The sequence below is a fragment of the Mytilus trossulus genome, chromosome 6, assembly GCF_036588685.1.
Source record: "Mytilus trossulus isolate FHL-02 chromosome 6, PNRI_Mtr1.1.1.hap1, whole genome shotgun sequence".
Lineage (NCBI taxonomy): Eukaryota > Metazoa > Mollusca > Bivalvia > Mytilida > Mytilidae > Mytilus > Mytilus trossulus.
This window is the reverse complement of record NC_086378.1, coordinates 29,664,153-29,692,144: the sequence shown is the minus strand read 5'-3', so window position 1 is coordinate 29,692,144 and position 27,992 is coordinate 29,664,153. Positions and strand designations below refer to the sequence as shown.

Here is a 27,992-nt window from a genome sequence, read left to right as displayed (position 1 = left end):
GATCAAGCAACTAATTTCTTATTCAATGCTAATATACTCTTGTAGCCTATTTATGGTGACACTAATAACCTCTGATGTCATTCTCTTGGTGGTTAGAAATCAAACACAATGTTACTAGAAAGTTTAAATTGTAGTTCATATTCATATTTAAAGAAAGTTAAATCAGTACATGCAAACTTTCAATATACATTGGTACCTCTAACATTTTCGCTAGCCAAGGGTTACGTTCAACTCCCGCTAGAGATCTTTACTAGCCAAGGGTTACGATCCACTCCCGCTAGAGATCTTCGCTAGCAAAGGGTTACGATCCACTCCCGCTCTCTAGTGGGAGTGGATCGTACCCTTGGCTAGCGAAGATGACCTCTAAAAGCTATATAAAAAAGGCTATTTGTCTCCATTACTTACACATGTACTTCATATGACTTTAACTATTATACATATCAAGTAACTATTTTATAAAACAATGATACTGTATATATCCTATTGATGGTGACACCTATACTAGGGATTTTCATAATAGTTCTTATCAAATGACATCAGATGGAGAGTGAATTAATATTTCAAAGTTTAAAGAAACGATGATGATTAATATTTTTTCCCAAATGACCATGTAATCAGTTTTCCAACATTTTCCTTAAATCTCTGCTGTGTTTGTTAATAATAGTTATGTAAAACCAATATTTAACACTGTTCTTATATTAATTGACTACACGATAACAGAGTCATAACACAATCGATTTCATATAAATAAAATGAAAGGGATTTTTTTTAACGTTCAACAATCATTAACATTGTATATATATCACAAGTTAACCCTCTACAAACCCCATTTTATTACATGAATTATACTAAATTTCATCTGCCATTATTGCCGTTTTATCGAGTAATTTTCTTAAATGGAAGTGTCCTCTTAATTCATCGACAGCAGTAGGTATGACATGGCTAAGAGCCACAAAAGGTTGTACAATTATCTGTGGTCACGTGGACAGATCGAACAGTCAATAGTGTATAACACGTTATGTTGGATGTAGCAAATCTTTATATGGTTTTAAAAACGATAATGTGAAAAGAGACAACAAGCTATTAATGATTGGTGACAAGGTGTAGAAAGTAATTGTGATTAATGTCCTCAGGAGTTAATTTAAGTAGAAATGGCGGGAGAGGAAACCGGAAGATACTTGTCTCCTCCCAGTACTGCGGGGGTACACCATCATCACAGATCACGTTCAGTTAAAGGTAGACAAAGTTTTAGAGAGACAGAAGAAAGTTTCGCTTATGAAAGGAAAAGGAGAAACAGCATGCCGTCGGTCAATAAAATACAACTGTCATCGTCGTATACAGATTTAGCAAAGGAAAAAGACAAGGATTACGATGAAAACTTACGTCGGGTCCGCTCATTTAAAACAACTTCAAAGGGTGCTTTAGTGAATAGAGGGGATAGTTTTAAGAGAAAAACACAGAAAGAAAAACTTTTGACACTTGCTAATCAGTCACGAGAGGATAATCTTAATAATGCTGGTAACAATAATCAACAAGTTACTGTAACGCTTAAAAGTTTTAACCCAGTATATCGTGTAGTGATGTTAGGTCCAGCTGGAGTAGGCAAATCTGCATTGACCGATCAGTTTATGACGTCAGAATATATTGGACCCACTGACAATACAAGTAGTAAGTCTATTATTATTTTAAAAATAATCATTTCCGGGCCTTTCATAGCTGACTATGCTGAATGAGTTATCTCATTGGCATTCATACCACATCTTCTTTTTTTATATTTACATTTTAAAATTTTTGAGCCCTTATTTCACTCGCTTTTTAGAAACTGAAGATTTATAAATATTATAAAAATATTTTTCTTAAGCATAACTGTGCATATTATAAATCTAACCATGGAATGCATTGTATCTAAATATATAGGAACTGTGAAATATATGTTTTTGGAAGATGTGTATAGGTTGCATGTATACATTTAAAAGGTAAAGTAAAAAAACCGAAGTGAAAGTAATGAAAAAGACACGACCAAGCTGTTCTGGTAGTACATTGAAAGATGTCGGGTTAAATCTATATACCATTGATTATGTTATCAATGAGAAAACATGGTGTTTAAAACAGAAATATTTTGGTCAAAACCAGTTATAACGAAACCACTTATATAAAATCTATTATGCATTTAAAATATTGGTCCCTTTTGCCTTTTTAAACAAAACTTGAAAAGTAGTATTCCATTCAATACCTGTATATATAGATTGATTGATTGTTGGTTGCTTAACGTCCAGTGGCAAATATTTTATGCATATGCAGGACGACCTGTTTATTAAGTAATACACTATAAATTGTGTGCGTCCAATGCTCTTCTCATATGTACTTACTTTCGTTAGGAAAGGTAAATCCCTGAATTTTGAATATATAAAAACTTATATACACCAATAGTTGCGGAGCGTAATGACCGCAAGGGACTTTATAAATAATGTAAGTGCCGACTACTGGGCTATTGATATCCTCGCGCCATAGAAGTCTACCAACAGAGGGTGGTTCGAACCCGAGTTTAAAAGAATACAGAGAAGGGATTTGTTAAGGCTAAGCTAAGTTCCACAGAGTTGTTTTGGTAATTCTTAGAATTCCCTCAAGACAGACCATAATACTAGTAATACTGAGTGACGATAGGTATCAAATTTTAACAGTTGATACTTATTTTTCTATTGAATACATGTGATTTAAAGTTTTCTTACTTCAAAAAATACTATTAAATAAACTTGTTTTATAATCACGTCCTTTGGTTTTCCTTGTTCATTTTGAATATTTATCCAAGGACATTTCATTGAAGAACCAATAGAAGTGTAACTGTTGATATATTGTATTGCTTTATATCAGACCGTTGACAGTCTGATTAAAACCATCCCCCCCCCCCCCCCCCACTGTCCACTTGCGCTTACCGACCGTTAAATATGTTTTGAACTTGTATGAGGAAATAAGTATTTGCCTCTATATGTGTGCTTTAATTGTCGATCCCAATTGAAAAATTCTTAATTGATAAACATTGAAAGAACATGTGTTTATGGTCAGTTACATTTATGAGCTATTTATTACACGATGATTTGTGATTTATCAACTTTCGTAAGTTTGTGACATGTATAAGGCGTTAATAATTCGTACAGTAAAGGTTTATTTGTTCAGGAAAGAATTTCTCACGGCTGTGCAACTTCAAGATTCTGCTTTATGTAAAATTATTAATCTATAATTATTATAGTAGGACCGTTTCATTAATTCCCACATTCAACCAAAATTTATGCTTTGATGATGTCTTTCAAGTGTCTTGATCATAGTTTATGTGCAGTCAGAACAATTTCATTCTTTTGTAAGTCATTATATAACGAATGATGACGAATTTCGAGTCAGAATGAGTTATGTTTTTCTCTTATGTGAACGCACGTATTGGTGAAGGTATAAAAAAAACCATGAAAGTAGTAAAAAGGTAACTGTAACAAATTCTTATTTCTTGTACTACAAAAAGATGGAGATGTGGTCTGATTAACAATGAGACAAATAACAACCAAAATCCTAAATGTCGAGGTATCTAACTAAAGGTACCATATTGTCAGTTTTTCATGTAATAGGCTCCGATATGAAAAAATGTTAAACAACCCAATCAATTCAAACGTGAAAATAAACGGCCCAATTTATGGTTGTACAATAATCAATTAATCTCGTGCTCTGAGACAAAAGTAGCAATTAAAGTGAACATTCAACAAATAGTCTGTAAAGACGAGATAGTTTAACACTATACATGTAGGTTACCGTACGGATTCAACAATGAATAAAATCCATGCCGCATAGTCATTTAGGCTGTTTTTACACGTGTAAACGTTATAAAACGTGTATGCATTGTTTATTTGGTGATTTGCAATATGTTCAAGTAAAAAGACCCAAACTATTAGATATGATTTCAGTAGCTCATCGTTGAAAACTTAATTCGCTGTTTCAGAGCAATAGGATTATGTGTAATTTTGTTGTTCGTATCCCAGTATGAAAATGGAGATTGCTTGTTTTTGTTCGAACTCCGAAACATCGGTTACGTCCTCTTTACCACGCTACGTTTAACTTTAACGAAGCAGCGTCACCACTGTTTCGGAGTTTGGGTATTGTTTAACGCCACTTTTAGCACACTTGGCGGTCAGTTTTTATTGTTGGAGAACGCTGGAATTTCCGGAGACACATGCTGATTTTCAGTAAATTAAGTTTTGAGTCGTAAGCAACTTGCTGACAGCAGTATACTTACTCATAACCTGTAAAGCTATCTGTAGATAGACTATTAATACTTAGACTAATTGGTCATCGATGCTCACTTTTTTCAGGACGTACTTATCAAAACATGTTGATTTGGTGTACTTATCTGAAAAAAAAACCCATACTAGAATGCCTCCAATTGTGAGATATTCTTTTGTTATCTAGATAAATGCACACTCATTATCCCCTTTCAGTGCGTTGGTCATAATCAGGACCATTGCACAGTATGCGGAAGTTGATCTTGTTTTATTGTTCCCTTATTTATGATAAACATTGCGCTTAACGTCATGTACTAACACATAAGAATGTCAATATTTGTTCGATTTAGCTATATCCTGTCCCCACATTTCCATAGGGATGTGTTTTTCAAAGATTACTTGTTATTTAAACAATTTAATGCGCAATTTCCAGATTGAACATGAAGTGCATCTTAATGAGTATTTTACAAATTATGAAAATAAGCACTCTAGAGAAAATGTCTGTCCTTTACACTCTGGTAACAAATTACCGTGCAAATTACCAACCAAATTAAATGTTATATAAAACGAGTAGGTTGGGTTTATGTGCTGTATCATCATGATGTTCATGACATTGACCACAAACTGTTAAACAGAAATATTGCATATGATCTACTTTTCATTGGTTAAATACGATCATGTGATTCAGTGGGTATTTTAGTATATAAACGCCATGTTTCTGTATACATATTTTGACGGTCAATATTAAAAATATTACTACATACAATGTAAAAATACAAAGAACAGTAAAGTCCATTTTTATAATGCACTATTTACATATGAAATTTACAAATAAAAGACTGTTACTTAGTCAATACGTTATACATGGACATGTAAGATTATATTGAACCTTGAACTCTGTGCTCGGTCTATATAATCTGAACAAGTGCATACATATAACTAATTTAGCTAGTCAAATGTCTATAACTGATAAATATGGTTTGACAAGAAACCTCAAATAAGAAAATGCAATGACCACAAACCTTTACATATAAATATGCATTAGACCGTTGGTTTTCACGTTTGAATGGTTTTACATTCGTAATTTTGGGGCCCTTTATAGCTTGTTGTTTGGTGTGCGACAAGGCTTCGTGTTGAAGGCCGTACATTGACCTAAAATGGTTTACTTTTATAAATTGTTATTTGGATGGAGAGTTGTCTCATTGGCACTCATACCACTTCTTCCTATATCTATTACCTTTATGCCTTTTTAACATTTTGTACTGTTATACCACTGTCCCAGGTTAGAGGAAGGGTTGGGATCCCGCTAACATGTTTAACCCCGCCACATTATTTATATATGTGCCTGTCCCAAGTCAGGAGCCTGTAGTTCAGTGGTCGTCGTTTGTTTATGTGTTACATATATATAGGAAGATGTGGTGTGAGTGCCAATGAGACAACTCTCCATCCAAATAACAATTTTAAAATTAAACCATTATAGGTTAAAGTACGGCCTTCAACACGGAGCCTTGGCTCACACCGAACAACAAGCTATAAAAAGCTATATACAGATAAGTATAACATCTGATATTCGTATATATTGTTACGCAAAACTTTGAAATTTAAACTCACAAGACGAAAATAAACTGACAACGCCATTTTAAAGTTGAGTCACGTTACTCCTAGATTGTGTTATACAATACTACAATGCGAATTGGATGATATTGGTGTTCGTTTTCTTTCTCGTTGCTATTTTAAAGAAAATCACGTCGCATTGATGTGGACAGCAAAAAAGGCAAAACAGTGACTTCTGAAGAAATATGTGTAATATCTTCTGTGGTCGGATGTTACCAAGAGTCGAGATCGGAATTTCCATTAGATACAATGAAAACGACCATTAATTAAGACAAAAAACAAGGCACCAAGGATATGATTAAAATAATGAACTCATTTATGTTTCGTTAGTTTTAGCTCACCTGGCCCGTGATAATTTCTGATCCCTTGCCGTTTGTCGTCGTCGTCCGTCGTCGTAAACTTTTACAAAAATCTTCTCCTCTGAATAAACGTATCATAGATACTAGGATAGAAATTTAATATATGCGCCGGACCCGCGTTTCGTCTACAAAAGACTCATCAGTGACGTTCGAATCATATACCACTGGTCCAAATTTGACCAAACTTGGACACAATCGTCTTTTGGGTATCTTGTCCGATGACCCCGTCTTCCATCCGAGATAGTTTTTTTTGTCCATCATTTTCTAAATTATAAACAATAATTAATAGAAACAAAAATGTTCAGAATGTTGAGCTTTACCAACATGTTTTTACGCTTTAATAACGATATTCACCATCGTGTATAATGTGTTTATCTATTATGTCTGAAAAAATGTAATAAATAGATAGAAAATGAAATGAGAAAAAATGATCAGCAAGATATGGTCTCTTCAAAGAATCTCTATTTTATTTGAGAAAAAAAAACTTTTGTTGAATAGAATCTGAAAGCTCATCCTCAGTTCTCTATACATATTTATATTTTCAGTAAAATAAGAAGGCACTTTTGAATTTTAAGAATAATATTATGATTATATTGAATCATCATAGCCAGCTAGAGAAACGGACGGCCATTGTACATGTACTTTTGGAATACGTGATGATTAATGTCTGTAAAACAGATGTAATGACAGATTTGAATGATATTTACAAAATAGAAAAAAATATTTTTGGTTATAAATCTAAAGCACAACAGCATCCATATGAAAAGAAATAATATGTCTTTATTGAGAACGGAAAATTTGATTTCCTCCGATCCTTTGCCAATTGTTATTCATGGAAATTACAAATTACTTGTAAATGGCTAACGGAATTATTTATTAAAGTTCTAAGCAGTATTTCTAGTCCTACATTAATGCAAATTCAAACTGCTTTCCTCTAAGCTTTAAGTTTCATTGATTCGTTTAGATGGGCTAATGGTGACACTATCAAAGTGTTTGACTCATCGAGTCTATACACGTCTCGAGATGGCAGATTTTAAGGGCGATTTAACTGAAGAAGTTAAATTATAATCAAGAAACCCTGGACGCTGACAACCGAGAATGCCAAGTACCAATATTTTTTTAACGATATCGATAATCTATCCACAAAATTTGGCAAAATGTTTAAAAATCGTGTCTTTGGTCTACCGCCTGACGGGCTTATAATTTGAAGAAAAGGCAAAATGTTGTTAAAAACTGGAAAATACAAATATTTGATGTGTGATCTTATGAATTTGAATAAAAGTCGAAAGACTAAAAAAAAAGTGTCCTGATGTACATAAAAAAAAAACAATGGACATTTCAGGAAATACAAAAAAAGAAGCTTTTCCAATGGCCTATACAGCAATGTAATTTTCCCAAAAGAAGGACATGTTTTCTTTCTTTTAATCAAATCAAATATTCAATTACGGTGTCGTCATTCTGAACCATAACGATTTAACACAGCATAGTCAACAGATACCAAAATATAAGGTCATGTATCTTGGAACCTGAAAATAGAAAACCCAATTAAAATATATCCTTAGATTTCTTTCTTAATAGAACTTTATATTCTGTTTCTTGATTAGTTTTATTTAAATTGTTTATAGTTCGTGCATGGTGTTCATTCAACCATGATGATAGTCAATAAACGAATTATTCTTAACTGCTATCGCCATTACACAGTTCAGTTGCAATGTTAAATTAATTACAAGTAATTTTAATGTGTTAAGGCAGGGAACATGACTTCTAGGTTCCCGTGATCATCCCTCTTTTAAATGTAATCTCTCTGGGAACTTTGTCAAGGAAAATGGTCAGTTGGGAAACAAATATAGTCTCCTGATATCGGGCCTGATATGCGCCTGTCTGCAGGAAAAGCTGTAACTGTTGTAATTCCATGTCTATTCACGATGTCATTAAATGACTTAAAAATGACATAAGTCTTGTGCTATCTTCAAGCATTGGAATGACCCATAACATATTTTGTTTTATATATGCATGGGTCGGTCGTCTGTAAAGCAGTTTTACAGTATTATCCGAGTTCATGCAACCAAAATGATTAAAACACCCGATACAACATCACATAGGCAGCTGTTAAATGATTTTTTTTGAAGTGCATATAGATTAATATATACATGAAAACAATACTCATTTAAAATTCTACTTGAAAGCAACGTATGATATTTTGAATCAATTGGAAAGTTCATTATGACATCACAGCGAATGATTTCAAATTCCGTCATGTATGGAACGTCGTAACTGCGTTCCATTGTCATGCCTTAACTGCGTCACATGTATTCGAATGTTCAAAACAATTGATTATCAAGTAACAAGCTGTCTGATCTAATTGATTTTACATGGGTAAATGGCAGATTAAACATGACTAAGGCCACACTCGAACCTTTTCTCTTAATAGAAGTTTATTGATTGGTTAGGAGAGTTTATTGTATTTTTCAAGTGAAAGAATATTGCTTGTTTACTAAAACTTTTGTTTTGTTTCCAAACGCCAATGCACTTTCCTGTTCTAATTGTTATCGCTTTCATCAAGTGTTTGACTTAAGGTAGACAAAAGAATGAAGAAAATAGTTTTGAACATTTTCCAATGTGACTTTGACGAATCATAATTTCAAGGTCGTTGTTCTTACAACAGCTGTTGTAAACATGTTTAACAATAATAAAAGAGTCTCCGAGTTCTATGTTTTTTTTTATTGTAGTAACCGATATATGTTAGACGATAAGGCGACACCATTTCTATATCGGGATATTAACTATTAGTCCATCAGCTAGTTCTCAAAAGCGCTCTAGTTAAGGAGTTTGTGTTACACCCCAGGGTACCGCGATTTTTTTTGATAGAATTCAACTTCATTATCTTATTGATAAAATACAAGGTGTTAGACTAAAAAAAAAGTGTCCAAAAGAGGATTAAAAACGTCCCTTCCAATGGTCCCATCATTCAGCAATCACGACTAAGTAATTTTTAATTATTTTTTTTAATATCAAGCGATTTAAAAAAAATAAAGTATAGGGTTAAACAACTAAAACAGATACAAAACTTATCATATTAAATGTAACTTGGAAGATTTTTTGTTTAAAAAGAATGATTTTTACATTACAAACAATCCGATTTTTTGGGTTCAAATTAAGGCATATTTTCTCCTTCTATAAAGCAATTCGTTATACAATTACCCGTTTTAGTTAATTAAACTTGAGAATTAATCATTATGCAATGTTTAAATCATTTGCAGTATGTATATATTGTCTAAAATATGAATTATTTAATAAAAATATATGTACTTGCAAATACTCGTAAAATACCGGAAATCATCAAGTTACCGTCTTTGATTCAGTATACAACATGTATAATGTATTTACACATAAGCATTATCAATTTGCAACTGAAAATAAACGTTTAATTGTCGATTTATGATGTTTTTGTGAGACAAATTATTTTATAAAGTGAATGTGTAACGAAATAATGATGAACAAATTACAAATTAAGGTGATTTTTTTTGCGTTTAGAAAAGGTGCACTCTATCGAACTCAATAAAGGTGTGCTTGATAACATTTCGTGTTTTAGCAATGAAGTGGTCGTGGTGGTTGACTTAAGATTGTTAAGTCATTCAATCGACAGACATCGCTTTGAACGAACGTGAAATAGTCAGTTGTGGGGTTTGGCAATACTTTTTACTTTCTTAGGTTTCTTAGAGATACAAACAAAAATGGCTTTGTTGGTTTCAGTTTAAATAAAGACTCTGATAAACGTTGGTTGCACATGAAAGAGCTTCAATATCATTAAAATGTCGAGACTTTGTAGGAATTGTTAACCCTGAAACATCCGCTCAAAAAGAACTCAGAAAAACTCGAATGAAGCGAGTCAGTTTCTGATGTTTTGAAATTGTTTCAGACACTGCAAAGCTGGCCAATTCCATTATAACATCTGAGCAGTTATATGAGTCTTATATGGCTTGTTCTAGGGTTCTGTTGCATTTTCGGAATTAATGGGTGACCTTCTTAACGCGTACGAAAAGGGAAAATTTGCTTCAGAAATTTTCATTACGGAACGGCTTACTCAAAAGTCAACCGATATCTTCAAAAAAGAAAATCATAGGTTGCATTTTTAAAAAAGGAAATATCAGGCAAGCAGTTAATGGCTGATAAGAACAACAAATCATTGAGAGCAGATGAAAAAAGATGTCGCCTGCTTGGCATAGCCCAGACAAGATAGTTGGTTATGCGATAGGTTCTCCAGCTTAAATTAGGTCCTTTTCCAATGTCTCTTGCAAACTTTGATGGTACACATGTAATGAAAAATTAAAACCTGTCCTGAGTGTTTTTTTTTAGAAAAGGCTCGTTCCTAAGGAAATAAAGTGGATATTTGATGACATGGCAGTTATTCAAACCATTACTAGGATACCAAGCACTTTTTTCGATTTGGCAAAAAATATTATTTTAAAAACCATCCTTTTAGTTTCGAAAAGTGGCCAAGCATTGATTTTGTCACTGAATAGTATCGCACAATATTCATAACGAAATTAGAACGGCAGGTCCTTGGGAGGGCAAATCATTACGATAAGTTCTAAATCATCACAATCGTGTTCTTGGGATTGGAAGAATTGTTTGTTAGTTGGGGGAAACAAAGTTGCTTTTGTCGAATTCTTTTGTTTTGAAAAGAGAAAACAATCCTATAGATTTACACTTGAATGTATGGAATTATTTGTATCACATGGAAGTATGTGAGCGTAGAATGGTTTTAGTTTATAATCAAACAGGAAGAAACCGATAAAAAATGTTTCTTAATAAAATGCAAAATCATGCAGCTGACAAAGGTTACGACTCCATGTTAAAAAACCTTCTGACACTGTTGTGGAAGTATTGGCTTACTATTTTTTTACAGTTACATATCAATTCTAACATTGTAAGTCTGACAAATACATCCCCCAAATGCAGATTATTAAAGTGCAATCAATGTGTGCAAATTTGGTGAGAATGTTTGTCGAAAACTACCAGGATTTCGCGTCAATACAGATTGTGATTCAGTAAGTGTTTTGTCTGGTAAATAAAAAAGCAAAGCATTTGGCGTTTTGACACGTTATGTTGAGTTTTTAGAAGGTCTACTTCATCTTGGTGAAACCTTGGAAGAGGTTGGCGAGGAATTGTCAAAGCACTCGAGAGGTTTTCGTGTTCTATAAATGGCTACGAAATTAAAAATATCGATAAATAATGATCAGAACGTTTTGGAATGCAAAAGATGAAATGTTAAAGCACATTAAACAAGCCAACTTTCAGACCAAGATTTGGAAATCTGCTCTTAAACACAACACTGGTCTGATGCCAATCAACTATGGTTGGATTGTTTAGAGCGCTTTGATAAGTATCAATTTTCTAGACCAACCACTAGCGTTAGATGCTTTGGTAATTCTGATGTGCTGTTCATGTAAAGCTAGTTATGCCAAAAAATATATGCATGTGTTCAACAAGGTTTATCCTGAACAGATAGCTGTATGTTAATGCTCGAAAGCTTGTAGATATAAGCATTATCAAATCGTTGATATTGCTAACGATGACGACACAGATGATGGAAAAGATGATAATGATAATTCGGTAGATGCCGATGACCAAACTGATGATGATTTTATTGATTGACCTTCTGTGTGACCTTAAAATGTGGTGATGCGGTTGTTAAATTAAAAAAAGAAATAGAAATCTAGAAACCCTGACAGTTTTGTGCGTTTTAATATGTGAGTTATTTCTTGAATGCGATGTATAAATTTGTAACAGAATCGTGCATTTCTGGTTGCTTATGTTTGTGTTTGTCGTTGATTCTATGTTGTTGTTTCTTACCTTTAAATTTTTGTCAACAGCCTTTATATACTTTATGCTGTATGTTTCAATGTGAAAAAAATATATCATTTTATCAAGAAAATTAGTACGTATGCTTCTTTTCATTCAAAATCATGACTTTAGGAAATTGACCCTCCCCCTTTTATCTTGGTCCTCTACGATATAAAAATTAGCCTGCGTTTTAATATGATATGATGTGTTCCCTTTAATAAAAAGTATAGTACTGAATAATTAGTTATTTTTATATTTTTCTGAAATAATGTGCAAAACAAAATTTTGATATACCCTGAAATAAGCCCCCTTTTAATCCCTTTTGGACACTTTTTCATAAGTCTAACACCTCTTAAAATATTCTTCAGATATTACTCTTTAAATTTATACAAAAAAATTGCGGTACCCTGGGGTGTAACACAGAACTGAATTTTTGCCCTACCAGCTGATGGACTATATGTTATACTTACCTCAGTAAATTCTAAGTCTTTTTAATACGATGTTATTTTCTATTGGTATAATTGAACCTATGTTTTAATGTCTTAAATCCCGTGTGCTTTTTTTTGGTTATTTTCTGTGCTATTATGTTTCGAATGATTTAGATAAGAGGTAAACAAAGCTTTGAGAATTTAAAAGTGGGATTAACACCCTCATATAAAGTAAATGCAAAGGCCTGTCCAGAGTCCGAGAAATCGTCAGATATTGTCTTTAATAAGTCGTAAATGTGTTTTGTCAAGGAAGGAGTTAGCGCTAATAGTCACTGTTGGGGTCATGAGGCAATTTGGTATCAGACACATATTGCAGGTTTTTATTATAAAGTGTTTAGCATTTTAAAGAAATGGCCACTTTCCTTTTCTCTAAAGAAAACGGCTAACTTTTATTACACCAACTGATTCATTACTCCAACTTACCGTTATTTTGATTACACCAACTCATCGTTACTTTAACTTATACAAGGAATCTGAGAAATAAATACCATTTTACATTTTTAGCTCACCTGGCCTTAAAGGCCAAGTGAGATTTTCTCATCACTTGGCGTCCGGCGTCCGTCGTCTGTCGTCCGTCGTCGTTAACTTTTACAAAAATCTTCTCCTCTGAAACTACTGGGCCAAATCAAACCAAACTTGGACACAATCATCATTGATGTATCTAGTTTAAAATTTGTGTTTTTTTACCCGGCCAACCAACCAAGATGGCCACCATGGCTAAAAATAGAACATAGGGGTAAAATGCAGTTTTTGGCTTATAACTCAAAAACCAAAGCATTTAGAGCAAATCTGACAATGGGGTAAAATTGTTTATCTGGTCAAGATCTATCTGCCCTGAAATTTTTAGATGAATCGGACAACTCGTTGTTAGGTTGCTGCCCCTAAATTGGTAATTTTAAGGATATTTTGCTGTTTTGGGTTATTATCTTGAATATTATTATAGATAGAGACAAACTTTAAACAGCAATAATGAACAGCAATTTAAGACTAAAAAATAAGTCAAAATGACCAAAAAGGTCAATTGACCCCCTAAGAAGTTATTGTCCTTTATAATCAATTTTTAACAATTTCATAAAATTTGTAAATTTTTACTAACATTTTCCACTGAAACTACACGGACATGTTCATTATAGATAGAGATAATTGTAAGCAGCAAGAATGTTCAGTAAAGTAAGATGTACAAACACATCACAATCAACTAAACACAATTTTGTCATGAACTGTCTGCTTCCTTTGTTTAATTAACATATACCAAAGTTACAACACAGGCTCTTTAGAGCCTCTAGTTGATTTATTTTGGTATACTTGTATTTTGTATTTATATTTTTTAGGTTATATATATATTAAGATATGCTTTTATATACAATACCTTTTTGGGGAAAGAGGATTTCACGATCAGAATTGACAAGAAGTACTTATAAAGAAGCAATGACCTTCAATAAATGCGGTCATGACCTTCAATAAATGCAGCCATACCCTTCAATAAATGCAGTCCTCGAGTTGTTGTTATATTGTCAGCTGATTGTTTACCATCACATAATAAAAATGATCTCATTTATTCTACTACCAAACATGTTTTGCTTTTGCTTTTATGTTTTTTATGGTTTATTACAACACTGAGCATTAACGGATTGCGTTATGTTATGCCTGTGCTTCATTAATTTGCTCTTTCTCCCAGTTCGAGCTTAAATTGATGAAGTATTTTGTAATCAATCATTATGTTGCCGTATTTGTTGTCAGAAAAAAATATCAAATTGAAAAAAAATAGAGAAACCAAGTAAATTCCTAAAACCAAAGGTATCAGTTGATTAATTTCAAATATTTTGTTTACATAATTTGACAATGGAGATATACTGTACTTTTATTTTTATTTTGATATGGAATTTGATTATTTTCTAAAAGGTCAGAAATATTTTTTTATTTTTTATTATGCTCGTTAAATCCCATCGTATTTTTGTTGTTCTTTCTTTATTTACTTTAATATGATGATTAAAATACAACAAGTATATTAGTTAAACAGTTATGTAACATCCATGACAGTGATATAACTAAAATGACTGATTGGTGCTTGTAAGTTGAAGAAAGAAAAACATAACCCATCATAATAAAACATTACACACAACAGTCTACAAAACACTAAACAGGAAAACATCAGACTGGGTAACACAAAACATGTGTCTTAGAAGGTAAAGGAACCAGTTGCTTCACTGCATTACTGCTAGCAGGTTTCATTTTAACATTGTCATAAAGCGGGAGATTTGACAAGCCATTAATCAAGGTTCAACCAACCAGTTTTTCTTAAAATGTTCACTAACAAGCAAGGAATATGGCAGTTGTTATCAAATAATTCGTTTATCAGTTCGATAAAATTATAATTACGACCATATCCACGATAATGCATGTCAACGCAAAAGTGCTGACCTCTAGTTTGGCTGGTTATTCTCTCGGGGAGAAACACAAACATTAGCAGTGACATGGACCCAGTGGTTGTAAATAAACCCACCACAGATACTAGATACATCATAGATACATATGATATATACGTACCGTCTACAAGAGACATATCATTGGTCAACACGCTCTAATAAAGAAGTTTAAAAGACCAAACAAAATGAGAGGGTAATATGGCGAGTAGTATAAATAAAATGTGAATAAATCATGCCTTTGGTTGAAGACTCTTAGCATTTCGCAAATTCATTAATATGACCATATCAATGATAATTCGTATCAATACAGAAGTGTAGTTTACTGGGCAAGACAACACCAACAAATACGTCCAACATTATTCAAATTATGTATACCAGCAATTTATATTTATGTGACAGAGTACAAAAGCTTAAAAGTAACGTAGCTGGTTCAATCTATCAATTACATCAAATACTGACAGTCGGCGGGTGTTGAAATATTCAAATTAATTCTTAATTCAACCAGCAGCTTATGTTTATAACCGTTTTAAGTACATACATGTACAATGTATATATATAAGATAGCGGCAGCAGAAACATATTCAAATAAATCATACTAGCAGCTTATGTTTTCAACTTTCGTGAGTGCCTAACCTAAAAAAAATAGTAGTGTTAAAATCTCACCAATAGTCATTTGACGTTCAATTTTATACTTGATGATAAAAGATAAGCTTCATCATAGTGTGGAATAAGTCTTACAATACTATAATTAATAATTATTATTTTCTGAATCTTCTTATTTTACACGATTAATTATATTATCACTAATCGCTTCATAGTTTTTATCGGTACATGAATATTTATTATCCTTTACTGACATGACTTATGCAGAAGCGAACTAGACGACTTTCAGCTAAGTTCTTGTGTCCTTAGACGATAAATGTTATTATATCATATAGATATAAGAAGATGTGATATGGTAGCCAATGAAACACTGTATATATCAGTTTTGTTCTGTACAGGTTTACGTTTTGATGCTTAATAACTGGATTCTAAGGAGTCTTTTGGCATTTCTGAACTAAAGTAATAATTTATCACGTAACCAACAGATGAAGGTCAAGGTTGGTTTCAGCTAACCGAATTTCGATAGAAATAAACGGCTTTAAACTTTAAAGGGTAAAATTACCATTTTCTTCATAAGAAAATGCCTGTACTGTGTCAGGTATATGTCAGTTGTTATCCATTGTTTGATATGTTTGAGCTTTGATTTTACCATTTGATAACGAAATCTGTTTTGAATTTTCCTCAGAGTTCAATATTTTTGTGATTTTACTTTTTAACTTCAATCTTTAAACGTTTTTACTTTATGCTAAATACGTTGAAACGAATGTTTGGTATATATTCATAAAACAATGTATTAGTCGAAGATTAATTAAGGTACTGTACGTTGTGACATAAAGATTATTCGCAGACCAAAGTTATACAGACACTATAGAAATAGAAAGTAAATAGATGAAGACAGGAACCTGTATGTTAACAATGATTTTGAAGCCAATTTATGGCAGCAATGATTTACATGTTATTGATTGTTGACTGATTTAATCCAAACCAGATAGTGTGATATAATCAACTGTTACGCCATAAAGTGCAAATCTGCTGCATTTTTACAATATATCATATGCTCTAATGATTCTTAATTGATTAAAGCTTGCATGATAGTATAATGTATTGTCTCTTCGCGATCGTCATTAAATTATTTTTCCAAGCAAGAGATTGAATTGAAACATTTTGAAATTTGTTGGATTTTTGCTATCAGAAGAGAGCTAAATTGAACAGGCTGGGATTGAAAATTAGTAATACACAAGGCTTTTAGCATTATATGAACTATGAAATACATATATGATTTAATCGAAACTTTTAACGGAATTTGTCTCAGGTCTATATCAAAGCATACACTCGATACACCTGTTGATTGCATTTTAGCAATCAAATTCAAGGAGGAAACGCAGAAGTTGAATAGAAATATTCTCTTTGACTGTCTGTTCATTCCGAGACCAGTAAATCAATTTGAACTCAACGGTCATGTTGATCTGAGACGATCAAGTATACTATGAAAATTGTAAATCAGTTTATTTTTTTCCATTTTATGAGACAATTTATAAACTCGACTATAGATTAGGTAATGGACAGACATTTCGCTAATACACATACATTAGCGAATGTGATCTGGATAAGCCATAGAAGTACAAAACTTCTTTATTTTATCCATCCGTAAAAAAAGGGGATGACAAAAATATGTTTTACATATTATTTGAATACCCAAAAGTAAAAAATACAATATCACACTTACTATCACTTCAAAAGAGCTACGCTAGACAATATGAGTGAAGCTAGTTTTCGAAATAATCTTTGTTATTGCTTGGTTCGTCTTTTTATATGTAATAAGTTTTATGTTTTGTTGACTAGTGTAGTCATTGTGTTACCATGAGAACGTCGATTTCGTTTCAACTTTTGAGTTTTGATTCTCCCTTTGATAACTTCCGCCTTTCTTTTGAAAATTCCTACAGAAAAATAATAGAGATATCAAAGTATCATCCATATTCATTTGTCATTTATTGTACGTGAAAGATTTAAGATAATTTGCAACATATTGGAAGAAGACTTATCTTAAAATGGTGTAATTATTAATAATTAGTTTCCGAATCTTCTTTTTCTATTAAATTAAGTATCCATTGATCATTGGGTTTTTGACAGTTTGGTCTGATTTACTTTTTTATTGATGCTTTAGTTTGTTCTATACAGACATTAAACTTCAATATAGACATAGAATGTATCCTTTTTTGAATATTAAATAATTGTAGTATTTCTTATAAGAACATAAGTCTGAAGAAGAAATAAGTTTGAAAAAAACCCTTTGCATTTATTTTTTTAAAATTTGAAAATGATCAGTACCCTTATTCAACAATTGACTATTGTTTCATTCCATCAATTAGCAGGTGCACGTACTGCATCATAATATTGAGTAGGAGTTAAGTACACGTTGATAGCCAGCAGACACTAACTGTTACCGTGGTCGTTGTCCTACATTATGCTAGAGAGTTTTTTTGCCACAGTTGTTCAATTAATTGGAAACTAGAGTACGTCTTCAGGAAGTGACTATGTTGATGTGATATCAATATAAACAATGCTTTGTTCAGAGCCGACTGACATGCTGAGCCAGAATGATAACTTGCTAGTTCAAGGTTAACAGTCTGTAGGATACATGTCAATCTACATGAGCATATCATTCTGACGAGGCGACCACTATTTGCCCTTCCTCCTAAATGTCATATGGCTAGCGGAGAAAGGACAAACACTAATGTTCATGTTTGACCTGGCAGTGGATAAAAACTCACGACCTCGCATCAAGGCAAATGCGTTAACACGAGACATCAATACGGTTTTATCAATGTCATTTGATAGTCGAGTCTTATGTAACCCTACCAGTAAATGTATTTATAAAATATGTCTACGGTTAATGTCAAGGAGACAGGAGACAAATAAATCAAGCTCTCTTTCTCAGAAATAGATATGTATATATAAAAGTGAAAACCAAGAACAAACTTGATCCAGTGGATTACAAGGGTCTATGAAAGGGCTTTAATTTCCGCTTCAGTGACAAGGTATTTGATATCTCTAATAAGAATCATGACAATGTATTCCATCAAAGACATAACGGCTTTATCCACTTACAAACATTTCAACAAAGAAATACCAACTAATCTTATTTGCATACAACTTATATACGTAAATCAAGTTTTGTAGGATTTTTTTTATAGACGTTTTAGATTTGAATTATTCTTTTTTTTTCTCATAGTTTTGAATGAAATATGATTAACTAAAATAATTATGATGAAAGTCGCCATATATTAAGGATGTATTCTTCTGACTTTTCAGTCTCGTTCAGTCTCGTTGAAATCTCGTTCTTGAATTATTTCCAAAACATGTAATAGAAGTGGAAAATATCAATGAATTTTAAAAATATTATAAGCAAACATAAATCTGTGAAAAAATTGTGTATTTACAATGAATGGTTTTTGCGTAATCCAGTTTTCAAATTTTACGACCAATCAAGTCAGTATTTTTAGCCAAAATTTTGAGAAAATGGGTGAGGGATACAAAAAATGATTTTACAAGAATCATGTACATCCCATATCATTTTGGTCTTTTCAAATTTCTTTGATATGTCTTTTTTAATTCATTGATAACAAAAAAGTTGAAATAATATGCAATTTGTTCTTAAAACTGAGAAAAATCACAATAATACAAAATTGACAGCATGGTAAATTTTACACAAAAAAGCGTCAAAATATGATAAAACTTTCTTATATTAACACCTACCTATAGTTTTTGTAAGTAAAATCTATTCAGATTGGTCCAATTCATCTTTATAGAAAGTCTGAGAAAAAGTTTAATTGTGGAACTGTGATTTTTTTCATGATAATAGCCCAAAAATAGGTAAAAATTGATGAAAAATGGGAAAATCATCAAAATTGGGCATTTTCAAAGGGCCGTAGCAAAAAAAGAAGTGCACCACCATATGATTTTTTCTTCACCAATTATTTTGTTACAGTCTTATAAACACAAAAATCAGGTTAAGAAAAAAAGTTTAATTCTAGAAATTTTTGGCTCCTCAGAAGTGTACATCCTTAATATTCATTTCCAATTTTCGGAACGGTGATGACTTGACAGTACTTCGTAAGACGGATGGATAAGTTATTTTATATCTAAGTAAAATGCTATATCAGGTTACTCTATAGATACATAAATAATTATTAGTATAATGATTATGACGATCATACCAGACAGTTTTATTTTAATATCTAAGATCTTCAAGCAAAGCATGAAAATAACTTTTTTTGTTGTTGTAAATTACAAGATTGAATCGATGTCTGGAGCAAAGATAAGTGTTTTTGTGTTTTAACCTTCAAACTTTTCACAAAAGAGATGTTTTTCAATAGTTAGAAATATGATGATGGAAAGTCCATCCTTATGGAGCCAGAAGGAGTAAACGAAACAATAATGGCTATAAATTTCCTTTTTCGGAAGGATGGGAAAATCATAGGGGTATTTTCTTATTTATAATTGTTTTTTGCATTAACTGAACCTGTTAATGGAATTGTAAGAAAAGGAAACCTTTTTGGAATTATTTTTTTTAAACCTTAGCTAAGGTTTTATGAAAGTGTTTAATAATTAAAGTTAAAGTACTATTATTTCGTGATATAAATTATAAAATGATTTGACGTTATGTTTAATTATTTGTATAAATAAAAGCCACAGTAGTATATATAGCTGATCAATAGTCATAAAATATTAAACGAAAGAACATCCGGGTCACAAATTCAAACCGAGGAAAACACAACAACTGAGTTGACTGTTGTGCCTTCAATTTGATCATTTTTACAATTTATGTCTGTTTTTTTTGTTCAAATATCGTTGTCATAATAATGGAATTTGATGCGACTGTCATATGTGGGAGGTTTAGTAAGATATAAAACCAGGACCCTTTTCTACTTAAGAACATACCTTTACAAATGAAGTAAGGAATATGACAGATGTTATTCATTCGTTCGATTTGTTTGAGGTTTTGATTTTGCCATTTTGAATATACCTCGGAGTTCAGTATTTGTTTTGTTTTTCGTCTATGTATAAATTGAAATAAGTTTTACATAGACACAAACGACACCAAGTAAAGCCATGAGAGTACTTGCATGTACTAAGAGCTAGTTCAAAAATAATAAAAAGTATTTTAAAATACCGATTTCCAAGACTAAAATCGGATTTAGTAAACAACCAACCACCTATAGATGTATTGTAAATACGTTATCAACAGTTAGAGGAAAACATGATCTACAAGCAAACTAAAATATAGGTATCGACAGATTATATAACAAAATCAATATTAATACCATAAAAAACAACTTTCAAGATCTAAAAACATTGTTGTCTATGACTATATAAAAATAGTCAGTAATACAAAAAGTGCAAAACCTTACATATGCAAACTAAAGATTAAATAAAAAACACCCAGTGGAACGAATAAACTAGTTTTGCTTCAATGATGGCCCATGTGTTAGAAAATCTACAATATAGATAATATATTCCGAAGTTATATAGAACATATTATAAGCGATGGCAATATATATTGAAAATTATAATAATCATAAATGTATTGCTGATATATATATATATTATTTCAAACGTAAAATGTAACATATTGTGGCTATATTATAAACTGTGTCAGTGATTGATAACTTGATTAAATACATTATACTTAAAAATATATAGTTTATAGGGTCTCGAAAAAAAAAATCAATAGCAGCCACTTTTTATAATTATTAAAAAAATCCCGATACATTGATTTGCATGATCTGAACAGTTTTATTTCGTTTATATTTACACTTTTGATCTTTTTAGAAAGTTCACTACAGTAAATAACATGATCTGATAAAAAAAAAAGATAAAAGTATTGTTATTGCTTTCATTCAAAGACTGGTATTTAATTCAGCAATTATACAAGCAAATATTGACTTGTATAAATAGTTAGTTATCCCATTATGGCAGAAAAGTTTTTATTGACATTATCAACTAAGATAAATAAATCAGAAATTGACAGTTTAATTCCAAGAGCTTGTAGAGCGTACATTTTCTTTCGTGAGTAATCATACGATGTGAAGTTTTTTCTAAATGTCAGTGGTAGCGTGTTCTTAAACCATGACTTTGATGGAAATGCTTGTCACAAAGACAGAAAGCACATTTCATCTTTCAATGCATCGAAGAAGTCCAACTTTGTATTGATTTCAAATTTTTAATGATTTAATTACTAGTATGTCACATCCAAGGTCAATTTACTTCAAATTGAAATACTACGAAAGATTTGCTGTATTGAGCTACGAAAAGTAAGCAGAATAGTCAAAGCCAATGAAAAGAAATTAAAAACTATGTTGACCCCCAATTACTAATATAATTTTCGGTTTCGCTTGAATACAATGATAAATTCGATAGTCACTGATGAGTCTTTTGTAGACGAAAAACGCGTCAGGCGTTAATACAAAATATAATTCTGGTATTTATGATGGCTACCCATCTCGTTACAAATCTGATCCCTCGTGTCAAGTATTGGGGATCTTGTTCCTGTTAACCCTTGCTATTGTGCATTAGTCATGAGGAGAATCACTATTGGAGTAATCTCATGTATCTGTAGCTAGTTCTGAAGGATCCCCCCTTGATGACCTTTGCATTGTTGTGATGAAGTCCCTCACTACTGTGCACTGGTCATGAGGAGAACTACTTCAGATTGAGATACTATATTCCCGGTTCTATTTTTGCTATTTTTTAGTTTCCGTATTTTAAAATAAACTTAATATCATATCCTTTTAATATTAAATCGGCCTCATTGCACTCAATGTCTCTTACTATAATTATATCCTACATTGCTCATATTATCAATTTATTATTTGTGTATTACTTATTGTGTATTTCACTAATGTTTATATAATCATTGTATTATGATGTTTTTGTATCTTGCCTGACAAGGGCCCATGATTGGAAAAATAAAATAATGTCTAATGTCTAATGTTATGCTTTAGTCGAAGGTTAAGAACTTTTCTCATGTTTAAATTCATATGACTACGCAAAGAATAAGATCACATAGGTATAACTAAAGGCAACAGTAGTATACCGCTGTTCAAAACTCATAAATCGATAGAAAAATACCAATCCGGGTTACAAACTAAAACTGAGGGAAAGGCATTAAATATAAGAGTAGAACAACGACACAACATTTCAATGTAACACACTCAGAAACGAACTAAGCATATTAGACAAAATCCGATGATAATAACACAGAGAAACAACATATTCCATGTTGATGTTTCAGTACAATTTTAAAACACTGATATCAGCAGAGGATCGAGGAGTTTTCATGGGCAGTAATTTCAAAACAAAAGATCATGTGTATACGTCAAATGGAGCGAGGCCAAAATGGTTACACATAAGGGTTTTCTCCGTTCAAAAGGGGGATTTTCTTTACCTTTTGGTTTTATGAAGTACTTGTAGAGATTTTGAGTCATGAAGTAATACATGCTATTCTTTCGAGTACATCATTTACGTTTACTCTACTAGATATACCATGATTCAATAAGGATTTCAGTCATTGCTCTTTGCTAACCTCTACAAAATGAAATATCAGATAATAGACTTGTAAATGGCATTGCTAGGATTATGAATGGTGTTGTCAATAAAGCAATTGCAGACTAACATGGATTAAATGAACTAAACTTGAGTCAAATGGATATCATTGTTATAAGAGTGAAAACATTCATTAATACTTGTAATATTATTGTGCATGTTGTTCAATTATGGTTGCTGTTTTCAATGATATTTTCTCCTTTCCCAATTTCTATTCATCGCTCATTTGTTTCTTTTCTTTGTTTGCTCCTCTTGCATTGATTGTATCACCTCTAACCAATAAAGTATTGAGCATCCTATTCATGTTATAGTTTTCTTATTCGACAATTTAGAACCTGTCTCATTCGTTAAATGTCTAGACCTTGGAGTATCCATGAGTTGTTGAAGGGGTGCAATTATAGAAAAAGAATCATGTGTATACAACAAACAGAGCGTGGCAATTTTATTTTTTTTGACGATTTGAATGCTAAAATTTAGTGTTTTTCCCCGTTCAAAAGGGGGATGTTATTTACCTTTTGGTTTTATGAAGTACTTGTAGTGATTTTGGGTCATGAAGATATACATAATAATCTTACGAGTCCATTATTTACGTTTCCTCTTCTAGTTAAACCGTATGATTCAACAAATAAATCAAGTCATTGCTCTTTGCTGACCTCTACAAGATGAAATTTCAGATAATAGACTTGTAAATGTCATTGTTAGGAGTTATAAATGGTGTTGTCAATAAAGCAATTGCAGACTAACATGGATTAAATGAGCTGAACTTGATTCAAATGGATATCATTGTTATTAGAGTGAAAACATCCATTAATACTTGTGAGATATTGTTGGACGTGTTGTTCAATAATTGTTGCTGTTTAATTCCCTAGTTGTGTCGTACATTAGGCATCCCTTCCATGTAGCTTTACACTGTATATATTAATTATCAGCATGTAATTCGATGTCCGTTATTGTTCAATATATTCTTGACGATGTTCATTATTTAATTGCTATATGACAGATGTCTATTTGCAACAAATATTTCATGCATTTAATTTAGTAATATATTATTGAATAATTCAAGCAATAGTATTAGCCTCAAGTTATTACAAGTTATAAATTAAGCCCTCTCCTTATATATACAAAATACATATATCATGAGAGCAAATATATATAAGTCATAAAGCTTAAGTTGGCATGGAAAATGAATAATAATAAAAGCGACAAATAGAACTTAAATATGCTCTAGGTCGTTCGGCATTGGGGGAAACTAGCTATAGGGTTTTAACAGCAATCAACGTGGCAATTTCCTTACAATTGGATAGTACGCCATTTTTTTGCACTACATGGCTGTGTATGTATCAATCTAGAGCCAAACGAAAGGTCTTTAGTAAGAATTTTCTTGCCGGATACATTAGTTTAATAAACAATTTTATCAAATATGTATATTCCCTAGTGAACTATTGAAATCTATTATTTGAAGAGCTTATATGATATCATATTATAAAGGTACTGGAAAATTGTTGTATTTATTTATTGAGGCGTATGAATATTTATACTTAAATATGTATTCTTTCAAACGAATATCTGATTTTGATTTCTGTTTCATTAAAAACTTTGTACAAAACTACACCGCGTTCAGTTGAAGGTTCAATATCTTAGAACAGAGACGCTCAAATTGTTGCACTAACTAACTTTATCAACTGAACATGGTTCTATATCCAGTTGATGATTGACAGAGGTAATTTCAATCTCCGAGTAATTTAGAACGGTAGAATTTCTTTGATTTATCTTCCGGTATAAGAGGGGCGGATAGGAGCTATAGGGAGTCCGTTAACGTGTTAACACAACCTCGATTTTTGCAAAAACACTTAACAACAAAAGGAAACATGATGATAACAATTAACACTGTGGGTTGAAAACAGTTGCCAGTTCAAATTCATCTCAGATAACAGCTAACAACACCTTGAAAAAGACGAAATCAGGTTAATATTAAAAGGTACCCCCCTCGTTTAACAGACGTTCATTTAAATATTCCATGGATTTTTTCAAATGTGGAATATTAGAACGATTATAGTGGCCCTGTATTTACTTGTTGTCTGACAGAACAAAACCAATGTGATCTGCGAAATCAATATCAATTTGACTTCTGACTTTTTATGCACGTCTTTGAAATAAACATATCCATACAAATTTGTTTTGAATCTACGATTTCTGTATTTCATATCAACTACCATTTTCAACGTAATTCATTAGAAAAATATTAAACCAATGGGCTTTGTCTCGAAAGTTTCTTTTAACTTTTACCAAAAACAAATAATCAACAAAAGCCTCAATTGAAGTCTCATTAATTGTATATTCAAATTGATAAAGCATGAGGTATAGCATGCGCATAATCTACTTAGTTTGGACGTTGCCTGTAATGTTAGATGTATTGTGCCGCAATATTTATAGTTATCCATATTATTTTTCATTTTTATATTCCATGTAAAAACAAAAACCGTAATCAACAGTTAAAAGTAATAACTTTACTGACAGCCAGGTATAGAATGTCAACATGAAGCACTATTTTAGGAAACTTCTCATTAATCTAATGTCTGTTCTTTTCCCTAGTTGATAACGAAGAAGAGAAGATAATAACAGTACAACTAGACGGAGAAGAATCGACCTTGAGTTTCATTGACCCTGAAGATGACGAGGTTTGTTCGATTTCCTATGTAACAAGTTCCGTCTGAAATGATACATTAATTTTATCTTTCAATCGTTGAATAATTCCATTTAACAAATCATGATAGAGAGTACTGATCTTTCAATAAGCTTTAACTAACATCATTGTTTTAAACACATGAAATCTCTTAAAAATTATTTTTCATATTGCCGTTATTTTGAAAAGATATGAGGGAAATGAATATGTTCTTTGAAAAGTAAGATCAAATTCGTGAAAGAAACTACCAGGTTTACGAAAATGAGACCGCAACCAAAAAAGAAACCCAAAAGCCATCCACAGGCCAACAAATGGTTTCACCAATTATAGGTATTAGCCTACACAATACCTCTAGCTAAAACAAGTGATTATCATTCTTTTTACGCTGAAATTGAATGGCAGACAATTATTATCAAATCATCAAAAACTAATTGCCCTTTAAAATAACATGAAGATATTATGACTGTTAGTATAACCGTAGTATAACCGTTAGAGCAAATGATTTTGAAATAAATGTAAAAAACTGGTCTTGTAATGTCAGTTAATTGTAACTAACAAATACAGAATTATTTTAACATTTAAGGATTATTTAGGCTTTGCTAGTGCACATACACTTACTTTTATGAAAATTAATACATTAAATTGATGATACAGATGCTCAAGTCTATTTCAATGTTATTTGTTTTGTTACAAATTTATTTATGAATGTCAATTCCATAAATGGTAGAACTATTTATATGTTACATTATTAAATATGCATATACGTGTAAAATCTAAATAGTTATCACGCATGAGCTAATAAGTTACATAAGATACACACACTCGCATGTTATACATACGTTCAAACAGGTTTGAATCAAAAAGACACCATCTAAATAACTAAGAAATGCATGAATCTATATTTCTATTTAAATTTAATTCTGCTATTTATTGCCTAGCAAAGGTTACACGTGGCTGCAGTGGACTTGATTCGTTTATTTTCGGAATCCTAATATTTTCAATTACAAAAACTAAATGTCCTATAATTCTTTTTATATTAGTACGTTGTAATATAATTTACTTTGGTCTACAATGGATTGTTATATAATTCTTACCATACGTTCAAAGCCAAAAATGATTAGTTATAATTTCAAATCATATTTCAGTTGCAAATGTATTATATGTCAAGGGAATGTTAAAATCATTAGTTAAAATCACTGGAAATTAACATACCTCTCCTAATAGGTGTGTTATTTAGCTGGTAGGATCAAAGTGAACCATGGAAAGCTGAAAATAAGTAGAAGTTGAAAAAGAAACACAATGTTTCTGATACAGGTGAAGGTGTGTTACTACTTAAACGTTTAAAGTCGCTGCAATTGTTTGCACCTGTCAAGAATCCTATGTTCAGTAGTCGTTGTTTGTTGATGTGGTTCATTAGTGTTTCGCTTTTCTCATCACTTGGCGTACGGCGTCTGTCGTCGTTAACTTTTACAAAAAAAAATCTCCTATGAAACTACTGGGCCAAATTACACCAAACTTGTCCAGAATTATCTTTAGGGTATCTAGTTTGAAAAATGTGTCCGTTGAACCGACCAACCAACCAAGATGGCCGCCATGGCTAAAAATAGAACATACATGTAGAGGTAAAATGTAGTTTTTGGCTTATATCTAAAAAAAACACTAAAGCATTAAGAGCAAATCTGACAGGAATAAAATTGTTTATCTGGTCAAGATCTATCTGCCCTAAGATTTTCAGATGAATCGGACAACCCGTTGTAAAGGTGCAGTCCCTGACACATCACCGTTACTAAAATAATCTGTGTTCTTTGTTTAATATTCACACAGACCAAGGTGAGCGACACAGGCTCTTAAGAGCCTCTAGTTATACAAACTAGACATATTGTTTTCCCGTTTGAATGGTTTTACACTGGTAATTTTGGGACCCTTTATAGCTTGCTGATCGGTATGAGCTTACGCTCCGTGTTGAAGACCGTACTTTGACCTTTAATGGGTTACTTTTATTAAGATGTCTCATTGGTTCTTATAACACTTTTTATATCAAACAACAGAGAAAAAGAGTTCTGGGAAGTTCTATCTAGACTTTATGTCTAAGGGCTGATAAACAA

At 31.9% G+C, this 27,992-nt stretch overlaps 1 protein-coding gene across 1 annotated transcript in view; it reads left to right on the top strand.

Annotated features, from left to right (window-relative positions):
* Nucleotides 1-841: 841 nt before the first annotated feature.
* Nucleotides 842-27,992, top strand: part of LOC134721074 (ras-related protein Ral-B-like) — a 44,740-nt gene continuing 17,589 nt past the window's right edge. The window contains exons 1-2 of the mRNA XM_063583788.1: nucleotides 842-1,668; nucleotides 25,797-25,882. Of these exons, the coding sequence (XP_063439858.1) occupies nucleotides 1,152-1,668; nucleotides 25,797-25,882 (603 nt within the window). The 5' untranslated portion in view covers nucleotides 842-1,151. The remainder of the gene's footprint in view (nucleotides 1,669-25,796; nucleotides 25,883-27,992) is intronic.